The sequence below is a fragment of the Macaca mulatta genome, chromosome 6, assembly GCF_049350105.2.
Source record: "Macaca mulatta isolate MMU2019108-1 chromosome 6, T2T-MMU8v2.0, whole genome shotgun sequence".
NCBI classification, from domain to species: domain Eukaryota; kingdom Metazoa; phylum Chordata; class Mammalia; order Primates; family Cercopithecidae; genus Macaca; species Macaca mulatta.
Window position 1 is genome coordinate 23,095,523 of NC_133411.1, and position 20,791 is coordinate 23,116,313.

At 37.3% G+C, this 20,791-nt stretch overlaps 1 protein-coding gene across 1 annotated transcript in view; it reads right to left on the reverse strand.

Annotated features, from left to right (window-relative positions):
* CDH12 (cadherin 12) overlaps positions 1-20,791 on the reverse strand; it is a 485,928-nt gene that overhangs the window by 10,018 nt on the left and 455,119 nt on the right. The window contains exon 9 of the mRNA XM_028849358.2: positions 3,767-3,888. Within this exon, the coding sequence (XP_028705191.1) occupies positions 3,767-3,888 (122 nt within the window). The remainder of the gene's footprint in view (positions 1-3,766; positions 3,889-20,791) is intronic.

Genomic DNA, 20,791 nt, shown 5'->3' on the forward strand with positions numbered 1-20,791 from the left:
ATGAAATGCCCTTAAATACTCAGAGAATAAAAATAACTTCTGAGAATCAACCTGTGAAATTTACAATCCATTAAATAGATAAGCAAGTAAAAATGGCGTTGAGGCATGTATTTATTAACATATCCAATGGCTGTGCATCAGACAGAATTTCAGGAAGTGTATGTGAGAGATGACAAGGGCAGAGTGTTGGCCAGATAATCATGCTCTCAGACTACATTTGAATATGCAAGAGGAAGGCTCTAGATTTCAGACACTATATCCTGGTCCCAGTGTGTAAAGCATGCATTACGTGATCTTACATTGATGCTATTAAGCATGAGAATTCAGTTAAAACCCAATTTTATGACTATGATCTATGTTCCTGTTTATCTGCACACACACATGGATAGATAGATGATAGATTTGTAGGTAGGTAGATGGATGGATGGATGGATGGATGGATGGATGGATGGATAGATAGATGATAGTTATGTATGTAGGTGGGTGGATGGATGGATGGATAGATGGATGGATGGATGGATGGATAGATAGATAGATAGATAGATAGATAGATAGATAGATAGATAGATAGATAATCACTGGGACCTTGGATATACAGTGCAATGTTAGTAATTTCTAATTTAACAAGTTAATTGGTACTCTTGTATGAATTTTGATTTCTTGTCTTAGTGTGAATTAGTCACACAGACTCTATTTAAGCTTTAAAATTGTCACGGGGAGGCTTTCATTATTCAGCACCAAAGTCTAAATCATGGGATGTGTCTACTTAGTCAGTGAATCACCACACAGACCCTATGAAACCAACTTTCCTTCACTTAGACCAATGTCTACAGATCACTCTATTTCACTGATAAAATTTCTATATATTATTTGGGGACTGGCTGCCAAATTTTGCCTCTAACTGTTATAAACTTGTACCATTTATTAAATTAAATGTATAACATCAAAATCTATCAAGAATATAACTCTAGAATAAAGAAAAGTCCTTAAGAACAGCATATAGATATGAAGACTTTGTTATAGACTGGAACTCATCTGGAAGTGTCACTTGGGAGTCCCTGCCCCAAGGAAAACAGCTCCCATATAAATCTTCACTGATTTACATAGCATCATCTTTCCTCCTATTCTTATTTTTTCAGAATAAATACATGAAATGTAGATGATCGACAGGCAGATAATAGATAGTAGCATAATCCAGAGGAGACAGTTCCTCTGCATAGTTCTTAGGCCAGTGGCAGAATGGCAGGGCTCAAAAACTGAAAATATATACATTGCTCATATATAGCTTTCTTACATATTACAATATATTACAATTAATTTCTCATATATTACAATCCCTGAAAACTCAATGGACATTTCAGGGTTATGCTTTGTAGAAAAGTATGGCTCAATTGGACACAAAAAGCCCCAGAAATATATTTTAGAATAAGAGTCTCTAAGAATCCAAGATATTCTTCAAATTTTTGTTCAGATATGAAAAAATAACATTGATTTCAACTAATTTCCTTTTCTCAACTCAACAAATCCTTTAATTTATTGGACAAACATACAGCATTAAATGGAGCTCTATTCCCGAAGGCTTCCATTTGGAGCATTAGAAATGAAATTCTAATTGATCTGAAATCATTGATATCCTCAATCATCTAAAAGCTAAAGAACTGGGTTTTTTTGGTCTTTGTTTAGTGAGGTATCCTGAAAGTGGAAAATAGCTAACTTGATGAATTTTGGTGAACCTCTTCAAATTCCCAAAACAACCAAATTGGGTTATTTATTTGGGCCCAAATATTTTTGTAGCAACTAGGATTTCAGAAACTAAAGAAAGCTGTAGGCTCATCCCATATAAATTGTGTATGCACTTAAGGTGATACATTTTAAGTGCATTCTGTGCCCATCCAAAATTAAGGATGCAGATTTCTTACTTGAGAAAATATCACAAAATGAGTTATGATGTTAGAAGATTAATGAGTCCCCAAATTATCAAGTGGAAGAGTAAAGCAGCACAGTCTACTAGAAGTTTCCATGGTTATGAAAATATTCTATGTCTGCAGGCACCAAAATAATATCTACTCACCACATATTGAGCACTTGAAATGTGGTTAGTATGAATGAGAATATAGTTTTTAGTTTCATGTAATTTTAATTTTATTTTAATATCTATACAACTAGTAGACATCACAGGTTTAGAACTATGGGACAAAGGTTCCGCTAAGTGATGTAAAGCATGGAAATTGAAAAAGATACTAAAGATTAAAGAATGACTTTTTTCAACAAAATACTCTTGTAAATATCAAGATTTATTTCAAGAACTAAAACTTCAATTTACTCAAGTGAATAGTTATGCTATTTAAAGTTGATCAAAAATAGAATAAACCAAAGCATACCAATGCATTTTCCATTTTGTCCATTTGGAATGTAAGTCCACAGTATTAGATTAAACATATTTTTGTTTCATGACATACTCTTTTAAAAATACCCATGTCTGATTCCCTTTATATTATTCCTTTATTCATTCATAAGACTTTGGGGGGAAAAAATAGAAGAAAAAACGGCAACCTACCACCACCTAACATAAAACCATTCACAATCAGTTTCATTAACTTTGTGGTCTTCTTTCCTCATAACATCTTCCCACAACTACATCTTCACAGAATATATTAACTTCATAAGAAAAATGAAAGTCAGACATTTAAAATAACCCAGATGTTCTCCTCAAGGCCACCAGAGAGGGAAGCTTTGCGTTTTCAGGTTAGATTAAAAGATTTGTTGTGCAACTAATACAAGCACGTGAGCAAAATAAGAAATATACTGGGAGAATGCACTCTAAAGTGACTGGCTTACTGGGTTTATAGTCACGAGTTCTTTAGAAATTTGTGAGTGTGGGCTAGGCGCGGTGGCTCATGCCTGTAATCCCAGCACTTTGGGAGGCAGAGGCTGGTGGATCACGAGGTCAGGAAATTGTGACCATCCTGGCCAACATGGCGAAACCCCGTCTGTACTAGAAATACAAAAAAATTAGCCGGGCGTGGTGGCCGGTGCCTGTAGTCCCAGCTACTCGGGAGGCTGAGGTACAAGAATCACTTGAACCCGGGAGGCGGAGGTTGCAGTGAGCAGAGATCACACCATTGCACTCCAGCCTGGTGCCAGACTGAGACTCTGTCTAAAAAAAAAGAAAAGAAAAGAAAAAGAAAAAAAGAAAGAAAGAAATTTGCGGGTGGATCACTTGAGGTCAGGAGTTCAAGTCTAGCCTGGCTAACAAGGAGACACCCCGACACCCATCTCTATTACAAATACAAACAATTAGCTGGGTGTGGTGGCACATGCCTATAATCCCAGCTACTTGGGAGACTGAGACAGGATAATCACTTGAACACAGGAGGTGGAGGTTGCAGTGAGCCAAGACTGTGCCATTGCACTCCAGTCTGGGTGACAGAGCAAGACTTCGTATCAAGAAAAAAAAAAAAGAATTGAAAAGAAAAGAAATTCAACAGTAGGAGAATAGAAAAACATAGCAGAATCCACAAGTGTAGACCTTTATACAAAGAACTTTCACGAAGCAATCAGTACTTCCTCCATGTAGTATCACCTCCACATCCATTCATCTATATCATTAATTCACAAGAGTTTAATATCTTTTATGGTTTATTTTATGAAAGGTGTGATTCAGAAAAATAAATATATGTGTATACATTCATGTCTGGACTTATAACTTAACATACATGCATATGGTGGGTCTTTATACACTCAAGAAACAATATTTATAAGATACCTGTCCTGGCTTGGCATTTTCACACACGGCTGTCTCATATGGCACAGATATTTCTGGAGGAAATTCATTTACATCTAGGACATTAATCAGTATATTGACTTTGCTGGTTAATAAAGGGTTACCTGTTAAAAACATATAAAGATAAAAGATGATTACAAAATACGGTCAGTTATTGCTCCTACAATAAATGGTATTTAAATTAAAAAAAAAATCAGCCTTTATACAGAATGAAAAAAATCCTTCTTCTTTTAGGAAATTCTGGGGGTTCCAACTACAAGTTGATTAAAAAAAACTACCTTTTTATCATCTTGTAGTTGGAACCCTTAGAATTCAACACCAAAGTAAGGCCAACTATTTAACTGATATTTTAGCAACAAGTGTAGCCCTTTCTAAAAGAATGACTAAGCTATTGTACCAGGGTTAGTTCACAGAATGAATCTTTACCAACAGTGATATTTTTCCTCAGATAAAAAAATTGTCTATGTTGTACCCACATAATGAAAACGTTATTGGTTGAATAATCTACATATTTAAATGACTCACTCAAAATGATTCCTCCTAGAAGATTCCTCCTGAAAAGAAGAATTATAACCAAAAAAAAAAGAGAGAAAAAAGGCTCTTTATAAATGAAAAGTATTAAAAAAACCTAAGGAAGTAGAAATAAGAGACGGATTATGGAAAGCTATATACTTCCTTAAATTACTTGCTGGTGATAAAAAAGGAAGTAATAAATGTTTTTGCAATAACTTCCTTCTTCCTACTTCCTAGTATCAAAAAGACTGTCAGTTTGACAAGATGCCTCTGCCAAAATCCCGTCACAGGTTTTGGTCCCAACCTACGGATTATTATCTGGATCTCTGTCATTTACTGAATAAAACTAGAAAATAATTAAATAAACCAATAAAGCAAAAATAATGTACCTATTTGAACTTGTGCAATATATAATTTTACCTTACGAAGTGTTACAGATGGATAAACTGTTGCACATTGCTGAAAGACCTCTTGCCCAGAGGCAGAAAACTAAATGAATGAGGAGTTTAGATCCAAACCCAGGATTACGAAAATGCAAAGACCATGTTTATTCCATCATACCTTCTCTATTGATTGGTTTATGAGTTAAACTCTTCTGCAATGCCACCAAAGACTTCTAATATTATTTTAGATGTCTATCTAGAATACTTCAAAGAATGCATACAAAATCGTTCCACATGACTGATTTTGAAAGGTATACAATATCTTGCTTATTTAAAATTCATTTAAAAAATACACAACAAGCATTTGACACAATAGCTTTAACAGCATTCTCATATTCACATATGACAGTGAAATTCATTATTTGCACCAATACCAGCACAGATAACATAAATTGCTTATAAATGGTTCGTTCTTATAACACCGGGTGTGCTTATAAAAGGTAGATTAATAATCTTGGAGAATTATTCAGAAAATACATATTATTTAAAAATTGATATTGGTCACAAGCCATGATCTTATTTGATAGAAACTTTTTAGCCCTTTTTTCACAAGCTATTTCACCTTTCTTTAACTCAGTTTCCTTGTATGAAACATACGGTTTTCATAGGCCCTGCTTCACAGTGGTGTTGCATTAAATGAGATGGTATTTTACAAGGTGTTTGATAAATTTTGGTAAATATCATTACTCTTATTACCATTTACACTTTGTGGGGATGATCAAGATCTGTTTCTGTTATTGCTACTCATTATCTGCATAGTATAAAATATAAATAAAAGTCAACAAGTTGGTTAAACTAGGTTTACTTTTCTAAAGAAACTGGAAATTATAAACAACAGCAATGCCTAATGCCTAATACTTTAGAATCTTTGCAATGTACATATATTCAAAAGCACATTACAAAGATGAACTCACTTAGACTTTACAGCAACTATGATATAGGCATTATTTTTATCTCCATTGTGTATGTGAAACTCTGAAGAGATGAGAATGTAACTTCTCAAATATCATAAGTTGAAAGTGGTAAGGCTAGGTTTTGATTCCAGCTGTTCTGATTCCACAGCTCATGCTCTTAAACTCTATCATATATTGAGCTTTAGATGAAAAAATAAACCACTTTGACAAGCATATAGCTACTTACAAAAAGACGACTAATTCATTTTATAAAGTTTAGTCAATGAATGCGAATAACTTAAACTACTCAACATCTGGGCAATGTAAAACTCAGTTTCTACTTTTTATTTTACATGGTATATAATGTATGAGTCCTGCAGCTACATGAAAAGGAAAATATCTTTTTTACTTTTTTTCAGTATTACGGTTTTGTTTTATTAAGTTGATGTGACAATCGGATATCTTCCACAGGGGACAGGAGTTTTCCTAGAGATTTATGATATAAGAAAAGGTTATTAAAATGAATTTAGGCCTGGTTTATCCATCAAAAATTAATTCTGTTCTGCTAGTTGTAAATTATTTTCTATCCTGCAAAATAAATTCTAATATCTGTTATGAGTAAATGGTCCCAAACTTATTCTTAATACTGTAATAATTTTTTATTAACAGTGTTTCCCCAAAAGTACTATTGGCATTTTAGCTATGACAGTGTTTTGTTCAGTGAAACTTCCCTGAGCACTAGATATCCTATAGGATATCTCAATTCCTAAAGATTAAATGTCACAAGGCATCATTGTGGCAATACAAAATAAGTATCCAAATAGAGATAAAATAACAAAAAACATGTTTACATTGTTGAAAATGAGTAACAAGTTCATCTGTTTAATAATATTACTCTCTCTTCTATCATATATTTTCAAAACTTTTCATAATTAAACATTAAGAATGTCACCTCATATTTTTAAGTGGCCGTTTGAGAAGCAATACCATCTCAGTTTTAGAACTACTATACTCAAATATGAATTGAAATTTTCACAAGAATGAATAATGCATAGGAGTAATACAGTATTATTAATTTATATAGAGAGATATTGTACTAAATTATTTTGAAAAGTAATGACCTATTTTCTTACTGACTCATCTAATCAATATTTGGGGCAGCAATGATGAAATTCATTTAACCTCGATTCAGCATGAGTATTATTATACAATTATTTGAAAATAACACCATGTGGAAATTAGTTACTGTTGAATACTTACGAAGGAAATTGAATTATGAACCTAGTAAACATTAAATAATCAAAGTCTTACACAATTAAGTGTTAAGTTCCTAATAATGAAACCATTTAAATTCTAATTATTATTGTTCCACATTGCCTATGTTTAATAGATAGTTACTTACTAATTTGAGGCTCATGTTAGATAACAAAGAAATAATTCTATGTTTGTCCCTTATACCTTCACAATGATTTGTTAGATCTTCCTCTCTCTATCTTTCAATAATATCAGAATCAGATCTTACACTATTTTGAGTCAATTCGATTTAGAACCTATTTTATTATTAATATTTTAAAATACAGCTTAAACTAAGAGAAAAAAGGGAAAATAATAAATTACCAAAATCTGAGATGAATTCATTACTTCTCATCATTATAAGTGAAATAAAAAATGATAAAGGAATATGCTAAATTGCTTTATGAAAGAACATAGTTAACATAGGTGAAATTGACAAATTCCAACAAAACGCAAATTACCAAAACTGACTCAAGAATAAACAGAAAATCTTAACATAGTTAAAACAGTGAAGAAATGAACTTGTAATGAAAAATCTCCTCACCAAGTAAAGCCCATGCCCGGGAGGCTTCACTGGGGAATTCTATCAAATATTTAAGGAACAAATAATATTTTCTTACAGTTTATTTCAGAAATAGAGGAGGAAGCACTTACCACCTAATCCTATGTGCCTTGATACAAAAACCGATTTAAAAAATCACAAAAGCCCAAATCACTGACTATTGTTTCTTATAAACTTAAGTACAAATATTCCTTAACAAAATAGTAGCTAATTAATTCCAGCAGCAAGTTATACAGATAATACATTATGATGAATGGGTGTTTATCCTAGGGACACAAGGTTGATTCAACATCCAAGAACAATCTCCATATTAATACAAGGAAGAACAAAATGTTACAAGGCTATCTCAATAGACTTGGAATTTGCATTTGACAAAACCCTAGTCCATTCATGATAAAAACACTCAAGAAATAATAAGTAAAAGGCAGCTTCCTCAACCTGATAAAGTATGTCTATGAGAAACTAATATCATGGTAAAAGACATTTTTATTCTAACACTGTGCACAGAATAAGAATATGTGCTCTTGAAATATATATACATATATCTCTAACATTGTCCTTGAGGGTTTTATGCATTGAAATCAGACCCAAATATAAATTTTTAAATGGTATCCAGATAGAAAGAAAGAAAATGATTATTACTTAAAGATGACATGGCCTTGTAGATGGAAAATCTTAGTGAATCTGCAAATCTTACAGATATAATAAAGGAATACATCAAGTTCTTGGGATAGGAGATAAATGTAAAATGACAATTATACACTTAATATACCAGTAAAGTCCAAATTTGTTAGTCCATTAATTACCCTTCCATACTCAAAGGAAAGGAGGATAGACCTCGCTTCTTGACCAAAGAAATGTCAGCTTCATTGTCAGAAGAACATGTCATATAGGATAGATTTTTAGGTGTGACATAATTAGAATTCATAATCAAAAATCTCTTTTAGAAATGAGTTCACTGGGAACTGCCATTGCAACCTTTGATAAACCCTGGAAAACATGAATTTTAAATATAAAAGAGAATTTTGGTGTTATATAAACTTACAGTTCTCATGCTATTCTTCTTAGTGCTAGGTGGTTTCATGAGGAATAAAGAGAAGCTGTTAGCATTACCCACTATTTTCTTGATGTAATCAATTGAGATTCCATGTAAGATTTTATCTGACAAAGTGTCCTGCTCATCTACAAAGTTTGAAAACTATAGATGCATAGATATCTATTGATAGATGAAAAAACATTGATATAATCTTTCCTATGATTTCTGTTAGAGTCAAGACAGGAATCCAGATCTTCTCACAGTTTCTCCATGCTCTATGATAGCTATTAACTAACTCAGCAAGAAGATGGAATGCCTGAAATCTACCAATATATATGATGATCACTTATCCTCAATGAGTCACATTCAGAACGCATCTAACCACCAGGCTTTGAGGAAGCCCACTTTACATTCAAAGGACAAGGCAGAGCTTCTTAAAATTGTACCTAGTAGATGTGTTTCCAAGAACCAAATGAGAAGTGTAATTGAACATGTTTTGAAAATGGCAAAGTACTAATGAACACAAGGTTCTTGTTAGATTAAAATACACTGGAGTTATTTTGTTTCTTTATTTAAAAATAACATCTCTTTGGAATAACTGTAAGAGTTAAAATTCGGCCAGGCATGGTGGCTCATGCCTGTAATCCCAGTACTTTGGGAGGCCAAGGCAAGTGGATCACTGGAGGTCAGTAGTTTGAGACCAGCCTGGCCAACATGGTGAAACCCACTAAAAATACGAAAATTAGCTGGGCATGGTGATGGGCACCTGTAAGTAATCCCCATTACTCGAGAGGCAGAAGAATCGCTTGAACCCGGGAGTTGGAGGTAGTAGTGAGCCAAGATTGTGCCATTGCACTCCAGCTTGGGCGACAAGAGCGAAAGTCCATCTCAAAAAAAAAAAAAAAGTTAAAAATTCAGTGTTGTGATTTCTCAAAGAACTGGAAACAGAATTACCCTTTGATCCAGCAATCCCGTTATTGGGTGCATACCCAGTGAAATATAAATTGTTGTACCGTAAGGACACATGCACGTGTATGTTCATTGCAGCACTATTTACAATAGCAAAGACATGGAATAAACCCAAATGCCCAGCAACGGTAGACTGGAGTTTTAAAATGTGGCACATATACATAATGGAATCCTATGGGGCCATAAGAAAGAATGAGATCATGACCTGTGCAGAAACCTGGGTGGAGGTGGAGGCCATTATCCTAAGCAAACTAACACAGGAACAGACAACCCAATGCCATATGTTCTCCCTTGTAAGTGTACTTTGAGTATATATGAATGCAAAGAAAGGGATAACAGACATCAGGGCCTACTTGAGGACAGAGAGTGGTGAGAGGGTGAGGATCAAAAAACTATTACCTAGTGACAGAATAATCTGCACGTCAAACTCCCATGAAAAGCAATTTACGTACATAACAAATCTGCACACGTACCCTTGAACCTAAAATGAAAGTTTACAAAAAAAAGTTTAAATTCAATTGTGTGACTGTGTTCTAAATTACAACTACAATAGCTTCAAGAACAGAATCTTAGCCTTTTATGCCACGAAACTGAATTATACTAGTGCAAACTCAGTAAGATATAATAAATGAATGCTATCGGTTGATACAGGCTTTCTTTGACTTTTCTCTTTAGTTCAGTTACTTTTAAATGGCACATTAAATTACTCCATGTCTAAAATAATCTGTAGCTATCTGGGAAATCCATAAAGATAATGTATTCATCAATACACTTCTGTGACTCCATAAAGGTGGATTCAAAGATTTTCTGATGGGCAATTGGTTGAGAGTGTTAAGTTATTATTTAAGGACCTGGAATCAATAAAAAGGAGTGTCTGGGTTAAGATAAGGGGTTGTGGAGACCAAGGCTCTTATTATATAGATGAAGCCTCTAGATAGAAGGCTTCAGAGACCATAGATGGTAAATGTCTCTTATCAGACCCAAAAAGGTACTAGATTCTTAGTTAAATCTCTCCGGGATCAGGAAAAGACCTGAAAAGGAAAGAAAACTATCTACAGAATGTAAATTTTCCCCCATGAGAGAGAGCACTGCAGGTCCATTTCAAAATATGTCAAATAAATATATTTTGGGGTAAATTACTTTGATTCCTTTTAGGGTCTGGCTATCTGTCTTGTCATGTGATGTTACTAGAGTCAGGGTAAAATTTGTTATCTTATTGCTACAAAGAGTCTGTTTAGTCATTCATAAGATCTTTGTTTTAATGTTATTGCTGGTCAGTTGTGCCTGATTTCCAAGAGGAAGAGAGTATCGTGAGGCATGTTTGACTCCCCTTCCCATCATCATAGCCTGAGCTAGTTTTTCAGATTTACTTTGGAATCCCCTTGGTTGAGAGGAGGGGTCCATTCAGTGAGTTGTTGGGCTTAGAATTTTATTTTTGGTTTACACTGTAACCAACATAAATTTTCAAAAATACTGGTAAGATCAATTTCTGTCTTTGATTATATCTCCTCAGTGGGTACATTTTTGCTTCAGGATAAAAATCAAAATATCAGAATATGCTGAGGAAAAAAATCGTATTTGTCATCTGGATTTTCTTCATTATTGGGAGGCAAAAGGTATGGTGAGAGACAGAGACACAGACACCACAGAGAGAGGAGTTACACCTCGTACTCATCCTCTGTTTCTTTTTATTTTTCTTTCCTATTCTGAAATTCTGTATATTCTTCTGAATATTTTATGCTTTCTTCCACTTCTAGAGTTTGATGTATGCTATTTCTGCCAATGAAATTATCTTTTTACCTTCTTCTCACTATTATTCCCCTAAGTTTTATGCTTCTCAGTTTAGATGCCATGTTACTGCAGCAGATTTCCCAGGTATCTTTCTGTCTGCTCCTCTGACCCCCTGCTGCTTTGCTTCTTTTCTGTGTTAACATTTTAATGCACTGGGAGGCCAAGGCTGGCAGATCACTTGAGGTCAGGAGTTTAAGACCAGCCTAGCCAGCATGGTGAAACCCGACTTCTATTAAAAATAGAAAAACTATCCAGGCAGGGTGGCACACACCTGTAACCCCAGCTACTCGGGAGACTGAGGCTCAAGAATCACTTGAACCTGGGAGGCGGAGGTGGCAGTGAATAAAGACCACGCCACTGCACTCCAGCCTGGGTGATGGAGCAAGACTCTATCTCAAAAACAACACCAACAACAAACCATTTTAGTGCAGTATTCTAATTGACAGTTCACTATGTCTGATGTCCTTTAGGCTGGAAACTCATCTGAGGAAGACATTATTTTTATTTTTTGTAAAATTTGTGTCTAGGGAATAAATAAACAAATGAGTACTAAAATGTTGTTGTTATATTCATGATAAATATTTTCTTGAAATATTAATACATAAAAGTTGTGATATAATAATGTTGATTTACATATATTAATTATGTACATATCCATATGTTCCAGAAAGTACTGTAGACCATGAGATTTAAAGATGTATCAGAGACCGTCTTTTTTTTATTATTATTTGAGATGGAGTCCCACTCTGTCACCCAGGCTGGGGTGTAGTGGCATAATCTTGGTTCACTGCAACCTCTGCCTCACGGGTTCAAGTGACTCTCCTGCTGCAGCCTCCCTAGTAGCCGGGACTACAGTCACATGCCACCACGTCCGGCTAATTTTTGTAATTTTAGTAGAGAAGGGGGTTTCACAATATTGGTCAGGCTGGTCTCAAACTCCTGACCTCAGGTGATCCACCCGCCTCGGCCTCCCAAAATGCTGGGATTACAGGCATGAGCCACCGTGCCTGGCCCAAATAGAGTCTTTGATACTTAGAAGTTCATACTAAGAAGTATGAACTTATAAGTATTATCATATACTATATCATATTGAATCTATTCCTATAGTAATTAGATTCAATATGATATAGTATATGTCAACAAAATAACATTTCCATGTAAAAATATTTTCTAATTGTGAATTCTCTCTTGTATATGATGTTAAAAAGAATTTTATCTACATGTCTAAATATAATTTTTATCCAAATTTCAACCTTTAGGTGAAAAGTTCATCATGTAGTTTTAATTTCCTGTGATAATGAGATACTAATTAAGAAAAATATAAGCCTGGCATTATAGTTTTACATGTGATTTTGATGGAGCAATTAGATTGATTTAAAGTATTCCTAAGCAGTTTGATTACAGTAATGTACCCATAAGCTGCTGAAAATTTAAGATAAAATATAGTCTATCACAACATAAATTTGGATTTCATTACATTTACATAACATAATAATGAGAAAAAATGGTATTATTTCTAAATTAAATTGATGATTATGGTGATGTTAATGATTATTATTTCCCATGTATATGATACATTACAGTGCTTTAGGAAATGATGTGAAAACTTTATCAGTGAGTCTCGCTTTGAAGTATTACTCTTTGAAGTTGTGATGGTTAATTTGAGTGTCAACTTGATTGGATTGAAGGATTCAAAGTATTGTTCCTGGGTGTGTCTGTGAGGGTGTTGCCAAAGGAGATTAACATTTGAGTCCGTGTACTGGAAGATGCTGACCCACCCTCAATTCGGGTGGGCTCCATCTTATTAACTGCCAGTGCACTTAGGATAAAAGTGGGCAGAAGAACATGGAAGGACTAGACAAGCTGAATCTTCTGGCCTCCATCTTTCCCCTGTGCTGGATCCTTCCTGCCCTCAAATATCAGACTCCAAGTTCTTCAGCTTATAAACTCCTGGACTTGCACCATTGATTTCCCTGGTGCTTTTGGGCCTTCAGTCACAGACTGAAGGCTGCACTACTGCCTTTCCTACTTTTGAGGTGTTGAGACTTGCACTGGCTTCCTGGCTCCTCACCTTGCAGATGGCCTGTTGTGGGACTTCACCTTGTGATCGTGTGAATCAATTATCCTAATAAACTTCCCTTCTTATATTCATCATTCCTAGAAGTTCTGTCCTTTTAGAGAACCCTGACTAATTCAACTTTTAGTACCAGGAGTGGTTCTAGAGAAATATAATTATAAGGACGAATTTCTTTAGCTGGTTTTGGGGTTTCTGGAGTTGGCTGCTTAATATGATGAGACTCAAAAATGCTAAGGAGTTTGCTTCTAATAGTATGGAGAACACTGATAGTCCTTGGTGTGAACTGTTTAGGGAGTTATGCAAAATAAATGAATTTTATACTCCTGATTCATTGCTCATGAGAGGCAAGGAGTTTTGTGACTCTGTACATAATACCTTTGACCATATGTGGAGAAGCAAGAAACATAATGAAGTTAGTTGTTCACCAGACAAAGTGATGAAGGAAAACAATAAACTCAGGGAGTCTAACTCCTGGGTCCAGAAGCAGATGCTGAGCCTCAAATTTTCTAAGATTGCCCTGAGTGAGAGTCTTATCTCCTATAGAGAAAAAGCTGAAATTGTGGAAAATCAGACAAAAGGTCTTATCATGAGAGTAGCTGACCTGCAACAAAAAGTACATGCACAGCCTTGTCAGGTGATTACTGTTAAAGTGAGGGCATTGGAAAAGAATGGGACCCTGCACCTGGGAATGGGAACCAGTGAGAGGGCCCTGATAAAGGTAAGGACACAGCTTGTAAACCCTGATAAGCCTTTATTGTCAGAGGAAACAGCTTTCCCATTCCCAGTGGTGGCAACATCCCCTCCCCCACCCACACTGCCATCAGCCTTTCCACATTTGTCTGAGGAGATAAAGCCTGCACTGCCTAAGGCAACAGTGATGGCCTCCCATGAGGCAGTTGTCAGACCAGACAATGTTGGTACTCTTCAGGACCCACCCCCAACACCCCTGTTTGCTTCTAGACTTATAACTAGACTAAAGTCCCAACGGGACCCTAGAGGTGACTTTCAGAGGGTAATCCACAAGGAGGTACACTAACTCCAAAAGAACTTCTTGAGTTTTCTAATTTATATAAGCAGAAATCTGGAGAACAGGCATGGGAATCGATATTAAGGGTGTGGGATAATGGTGGAAGGAGTATAAAGTTGAATCAGGTTGAATCTATTGATTTGGACCCACTAAGTAGGGATTCTGCATTTAATATTGCAGTTAGTGGTATTAAAAAAGGTTCTAATACTTTATTTGCTTGGTTAGCTGAAATATGGATTAAAAGATGGACCACTGTGAGTAAGCTGGAAATGCATAATCTCCCTTGGTTTAATATAGAGGAAGGGATCCAAAGACTTAGGGAGATTGTGATGCTAGAGTAGATTAGTCACTTTAGACCTATTCATCCCACCTGGGAGGGTCTAGAAGACATATGTGTCACCAATACTTTCCAAAATAGATTTGTGAGGGCAGCACCTGCATCCTTGAAGAGTTTTGTGATTGTTCTTCTCTGTATGTGGGATCTTATGTTGGGAACAACAGTCACTCAACTACAAAATTTAAATGCAATGGGAATAATTGGATCCCAAGGTTGCAGGGGCCAAGAGACAGCACTCAACCATCAAAAGCGAGGTGGGCATAGCTACTGTAATGGACAGCAGAGGCAAAGCAGCAATCAAAATAGTCAGACTCGTGTAGCACTCTGGCATTGGCTAATTAATCACAGTGTTCCTAGAAGTTAAATTTACAGGAAGCCTACTGTATTCTTACTTAATTTACATAAGCAGAAAACTTCCAGATCAAGTAAACAGAAGACTAATTTGAACTCTAAAAACAGAGAATCATGGTTTCTCAATCAATTCCAGATTTGTACCAGTTTACAGACCCAGAACCCCTTGAATGAAGAGAGGCCAGGTCCCCTTGAGGAAGGACCCCACTACTCTACCAACAATTTATGCTGTTAATCTTTCTCCCATCTTCCCCCAAGGAGACCTCTGTCTTTTTACCATGGTAACTGTGCATTCGGGAAAAGGAAATGAACAGACTTTTGGGGGATTATTGGACATTGACTCTGAGTTGACCTTGATTCCAGAGGACCCAAAACATCATTGTGGTCCTCCAGTTAAAGTAGAGGCTTATGGAGGTCAGATAATTAATAGAATTTTAGCTCAGGCCTGACTTACAGTGAGTCCAGTGTGTTCCCAGACTTACTCTGTGTTCATTTCCCCTGTGCCAGAAGGCATCATTGGCATAGAAATACTGAGTTGGCAGAACCCACATATTGGCTCTTTGACTGGTAGAGTGAGGGTTATTATGGTGAGAAAGGCCAAATGGAAACCATTAGGGCTGCCTCTACTTAGAAAATTAGTAAATCAAAAACAATATTGCATCCCTAGATAAATGGAAGAGTTTAGTGCCACCAGCAAAGACTTGAAAACCACAGGGGTAGTAATTCCCACCACATCCCCATTCAACTCTCCTATTTGGCCTGTGCAGAAGACAGATGGATCTTGGAGAATGACAGCGGATTCTCGTAAGCTTAATCAAGTGGTGACTCCAATTGCAGCTGCTGTACCAGATATGGTTTCATTGCTTGAGCAAATTAACGCACCTCCTGGTGTCTGGTATGCAGACATTGATTTGGCAAATGCCTTTTCCTCTATTTGTGTCCATAAGGCCCACCAGAAGCAATTTATTTGCCTTCAGCTGGAAAGACCAGCAACATACATTTACTGTCCTGCCTCAGGGTTATATAAACTCTCTAGCTTTGTATCATAATCCTCTTTTTGGAGAGACCTTGATCATTTTTTACTTCCACAAGATATCCCACTGATTAATTACATTGATGACATTATGCTGATTGGATCCAGTGAGTGAGAAGCAGTAAGCACATTGGACTTATTGGACATTTGCATACAGAAGGTAGAAAATAAATAAGACTACAATTCAGGCAACTTCTACCTCAGTAAAATTTCTAGGGGTCCAGTGGTGTGGGCCTGTTGAGATATTCCTTCTAAGATGAAGGATAAGTTGCAGCATTTGGACCCTCCTACAACCAGGAAAGAGGCACAATGCCTGGTAGGCCTATCTGGATTTTGGAGGTAACACATTCTATATTTGGGTGTGTTACTCCAGCCCATTTATCAAGTAACCTGAAGGGCTGCCAGTTTTAAATGGGTCAAGAACAGAATGTTCTGCAACAGGTCCAGGCTGCTACGTAAGCAGATCTGCCACTTGGGCCATATGACCCAGCAGATCCAATGACGCTTGAGGTGTCAGTGGCAGATATGGATGCTGCTTGGAGCTTTTGGCAGGCCCCCATAGCTGAATCACAGCAGATGCCTTTAGGATTTTTGAGCAAGACCCTGCCATCTTCTGCAGATAAGTACTCTCCTGTTATCTGCTTTGCTTCTGCAGATAACTACTCTCCTGTCTCTCTCTTGGCCTGTTACTGGGCTTTGGTGGAAACTGAATATTTGACTATGAGTCATCAAGTCACCATGAGACCTGAACTGCCTATCATGAACTGGGTGCTTTCTGACCCATGTAGCCATAAGGTGGGTCATGCACAGCAGCATTTCATCATCAAATATAAGTGGTATATATGTGATCAGACTCAAGCAGGTCCTGAGGGCACAAGTAGGCTACATGAGGAAGAGGCTCAAATGTCCATGCTCCACACTCCTGCCACCCTGCCTTCTCTCCCCCAACCTGCACTTGTGACCTTATGGGGAGTTCCCTATGAGAAGTTGACAGAGTAAGAGAAGACAAGGGCCTGGTTTACAGATGTTTCTGCCTGATAGTCAGTCACCACCTGAAAACTGACAGCTGCAGTACTACAGCCCCTTTCTAGGACAGCCCTGAAGGACAGTGGTGAAGGGAAATCTTCCTAGTGGGCAGAACCTTGAGCAGTCCGCCTGGTTGTGCACTTTGTTTGGAGGGGAAATGGCCAGATGTGTGATTATATACTGATTCATGTGCTGTGGCCAATGGCTTAGCTGGAGGGTCAGGGACTTGGAAGAAGCATGATTAAAAAATTGATGACAAAGAAACGTGGGGAAGAGGTATGTGGATAGACACCTCTGAGTGGTCAAAAACTATGAAGATATTTGTACCTCATGTGAGTGCTCACAAAAGGGTGACCTCAGCAGAGGAGGATTTTAATGATCAAGTGGGTAGAATGACTCATTCAACGGACACTACTCAGCCTCTTTCCCTAGCCACTATTGTCATTGCCTGATGGGCCCATGAACAAAGTGGTCATGGTGGTAGGGATGGAGGTTATGCATGGGCTCAGCAACAAGAACTCCCATTCATCAAGGCTGACCTAACTATGGCCACTGCTGAGTGCCCAATTTGCCAGCAGCAGAGAGCACACTGAGTCCTTGATATGGCACCATTATTTGGGGTGATCAGGCAGCTACTTGGTGGCAGTGGATTATACTGAACCTCTTCCATCATGGCAAGGACATTGGTTTGTCCTCACTGGAACAAACACCTATTCCGGATATGGGTTTGCCTATCCTGCACGCAATACTTCTGCCAAGACTATCATCTGTGGACTCAGGGAATGCCTTATTCACCATCATGGTATTCCACACAGCATTGCCTCTGACCAAGACATTTACTTTATAGCTAAAGAAGTGCACAGGTGGGCTCATTCTCATGGAATTCACTGGTCTTACCATGTGTCTCATCATTCTGAAGTAGCTGGATTGATGGAACAGTGGAATGGCCTTTTAAAGTCATAATTACAAGCCCAAATAGGTGACAATAATTTGCAGGGCTGGGGCAGAGCTCTCCAGAAGACTGTCTGTGCTCTGAATCAGTGTCAAGTATATGGTACTGTTTCTCCCATAGCCAAGGGTCACGGGTCCAGGAATCAAAGGGTGGAAGTGGAAGTGGCACCACTCACCATCACTTCTAGTGACCCACTAGCAAAGTTTTTGCTTCCTATAACTGCAACATTACATTCTGCTGGCCTAGAGGTCTTAGATCCAGAGAGAGGAATGCTACCACCAGGAGACACGATTCCATTAAACTGGAAGTTAAGATACCACGTGTCCACTTTGGGCTCCTCCTACCTCTAAGTCAACAGGCTAAGAAGGGAGTTACACTGTTGGCTGGGGTGATTGACTAGGACTATCAAGATGAAATTCGTCCACTACTCCACAATGGAGGTAAAGAAGAGTGTGTGTGGAATACAGGAGATCCCTTAGGGCATCTCTTAGTATTACTATGCTCTGTAATTAAAGTTAACTGGAAACAACAGTTCAATCCAGGCAGGACTACAGATGGCCTAGACTTTTCAGGAATGAATGTTTGAGTCACTCCACCAGGGAAAAAACCACTATCTGCTGAGGTGCTTGCTGAAGGCAAAGGGAATACAGAACGGGTAGTAGGAGAAGGTAGTCATCAATACCAGCTACGACCATGTGACCAGCTGAAGAAATGAGGACTGTAATTGTCATGAGTACTTCCACCTTATTTTGTTAAGAACAGGTATACAGTTGTACTAAGAAAATATCTTTATTTTATTTCCTTTTTTTCTTTATCATGTGACATAAGATTTATTGACTGCATATCAGCATTTAAATGTTGTTAACTCTATAGAATAGCATTTAGGTTAATGATTAGTGTGCTTCTGGTTGTAAGAAAGATAGCTGTATTATGGTTAGGCGTAATTATGATCTTACTGTCTTTATTTGGTGATTATATATGATTTCAGGAGATGTGTGTGGGTTCAAGTTGACAAGGGGTAGACTTGTGATAGTTAATACTGAGTGTCATCTTGATTGGATTGAAGGATGCAAATCATTGTTCCTGGGTGTGTCTGTAAGGGTGTTGCCAAAGGAGATTAACATTTGAGTCAGTGGGATGGGAGAGGCAGACTCACCGTCAGTCTGATTGGGCACCATCTAATCAACTGCCAGCACAGCTAGGATAAAAGCAGGTAGAGGAACACGGAAGGACTAGGCTGAGTCTTCCGGCCTTCATCATTCCCCTGTGCCAGATGGATATTTCCTTTCCTCGAACATCGGACCCCAAGTTCCACAGGTTTTGGACTCTTGGACTTAGAGTAGTGATTTATCAAGGACTCTCCGTCCTTCTGCCACAGGCTGAAGGTTGCACTATTTGCTTCCCTACTTTTGAGGTTTTGGGACTCAAACTGACTTCCTGGCTCCTCACCTTGCAGATGGTCTATTGTGGGACTAAATCTTGTGATCATGTGAGTCATTTCTCCTAATAAACTCCTCTTCATATATTCATCTGTCTTATTACTTCTGTCCCTTTAGAGAACAATGACTAATATACAAGTACTAATAAAATGTTGGCAATTCTAGTATAAACCACACTTACCTCTCTTTGAGAATACAAAATAGTTTTATATAGTTATTTGGGAAAAAGAAAGGAAATTAGAAAACAGTAAATAAACTACCTACACTCACGTAAAACAAGGCATTTACAAAAAATAAGAGGAAAGCAGTAATTTGGGCAATTGAAAGAAGAAAGGATTGACATCAATTTGGAATTGAAACCAATGGTTATGTTTAATCCTGAAAAGTCAACTACAGTCTTTGAGGAAGTACATATATTCATGGTAACTGATTACACTGTTTTGTTTACTCAAATTTGAGAATGACACAGTGGGTCTCAAATCAGTGTTCCTTAGAGTTACTCAGGGAGCTTGTTTGAAATGGAGATTTCTTGGCAGTACTCCCAGAAATTCTGATTCACCATGTATTGAAAGAAGTACAAGAATCTTCCCTTTAGGAAATATTCCAGGTGTCTCTGATGCAGGTGGCTGTGATTCACCTTGAGGAAGGCCAGAAAAGAAAAGGCCAAACCAAGGATGCCTATTCTCAAAGTGAATAGAACTATTAATACCATTTTTGAAAACAAGTCTGGCCAAATTATGGAGGAGAATATTTCTGCCCAAACACCACAAAGAATCCACACCTCTTTGTCACATGATCACTCATAAGGTTAACTGTATAGTCACCCAGGTGAATACATTGTAAGCCAATCAGTGCTGGCTCACAGAAATGCAGGCCTAGGAACAGATAGGAAAAGTTGGAGAAGTGAAATGCTTCTTGTATCCATAGTAAGCTGGGGGCACACAGGTAGAGGAGATACAGTGAGAAGGAGGACAGACTCATAGTGCCACCTGAAAAACTGCAGATTCTCACAAGGCTTTGAAGACTCTGTTGAATGAAGCCTCAGCCTCCTTTCTCAATGTCTACTGCTTGGCAGCAACTATACCACACTGCTTGCAATATCTGACCTCAGAATGACTTTTCATATCTATGTCTTTGCTTAAAATGTTTCCTCAATCTAGAATAGCCTCCTTTCTTCCATGACTATTTTTTTTTTAATCTTTTAAATCCTCAGCTCATATGGAGCTTCCTATGTGACATACTATGTTTAGGTCTTCAAAGTACAC